Consider the following 1,272-nt stretch of genomic DNA (forward strand, 5'->3'; position numbering starts at 1 on the left):
TACAGTGGGACTCTGTAGAAAACAGTGATTCTCTGAAGCTTACTGAGACTATCTGAGAGTCTGAGGAGTTAACTCATAAGATTTGGGAGATCAAAGAACTGAACTGAGGGCTATATGTCCACAGGAGACAGGCTTTGGTCTTCTCAGCAGATGGGGTTGGTGTCATACAGGCTCCTGTATGCAGCCTCCACCTCTGTATCTTCTTCCCCAGTCAGAGCAGGGATATTTCTGCTGCAGAGGACATGGCAACAGAGATCTGTGGAGAAGGGCAGCAGAAGGCAAGGGCACACCATGTCCCTAAATACAAGGCATGGTATTCAACAGAGGGTTTGCTGCTAATGTGCTGGCAGAGGTTGAGAGCTACCTGACCTAGCTCTAGTCCAATGCTCTGACACATCCTAAAAACAAGAGTATGCGTAATTCAAGTGAAGAGGTAAGTGGAGGTTATACGAGGTCTGAAGAAAGCTGTGGGCAGGGGTCCACCTAGGGTCAGGTGGTTTGCTACCTTCCTGCAGTAATACATCATTTGTGATACATGCATGACAGCATTTTCTGGAGGGGAAAGCAACTGCTGTACTGCTAGAGGCAAACATTTTGGGGGATGTGGTTTAAGGTATCATGACTGGCCATACATTTAGTCAGGCTTAGGATTGCACTTTTCAAATCAAAGCTACTGTGTTTTTTGACAGTAGCAGTGGTCTCACAGAAAGCAGTTCTAGGTGATTTACAGAGCTACTGCAGTCATCAAAAATACATAAGCAAGCAGGGTGAGGAAGGTAGATGGAGTATGGCAGAACTCTGGTTACCTGACAGCAGAGGGGCTCTCACTCATACTGTGGCAGCTCAGTGACACCAGGGAAAGTGTAGCTTATGCTAGCTCTGCCAGAAGCAGCTACCAGACCCAAAAGAGAATTTTAGCGAATGAACCTGTCATGTCATTGTACAGGGACAAGTGAACAATACTCACTTTTCTTGCAGTGCTTGATTAAAAGAAGAATTCAGTTGCTCTGAGTTACTAGAAATGCATCTTCACTGCACAGTAGCTGTAAGTGAACTGTAAATATACCAGGCACAGGCAGTTTCCACTTATTGCCTGAAAACATCATTTATGTAGCAGCACAGCTCTGCAGCTAACCTAATGAATACTGATGCTGAGCAGGGCTAATTATTTCCAATGCAGCAAAGCCCTGGCATGGCTGTGTGGCTTCCTGCTCCAGAATTAGGTTAGCTGGGATTTGTTTGGGCGTCTGTCCTTCATGGTATGGCGGGAAG

General features: G+C 46.1%; 1 protein-coding gene across 1 annotated transcript in view; it reads left to right on the top strand.

Annotated features, from left to right (window-relative positions):
* Positions 1-412: 412 nt before the first annotated feature.
* Positions 413-1,272, top strand: part of LOC104525589 (deubiquitinase DESI2) — a gene marked incomplete at its 3' end in the record, with an annotated part of 4,677 nt that continues 3,817 nt past the window's right edge. Inside the window, exon 1 of the mRNA XM_010168788.2 lies at positions 413-433. Coding sequence (XP_010167090.2) covers positions 413-433 — 21 coding nt within the window. The remainder of the gene's footprint in view (positions 434-1,272) is intronic.

Source organism: Antrostomus carolinensis, unplaced genomic scaffold, assembly GCF_000700745.2.
Source record: "Antrostomus carolinensis isolate BGI_N321 unplaced genomic scaffold, ASM70074v2 scaffold465, whole genome shotgun sequence".
In the NCBI taxonomy this organism is placed as follows: Eukaryota; Metazoa; Chordata; class Aves; order Caprimulgiformes; family Caprimulgidae; genus Antrostomus; species Antrostomus carolinensis.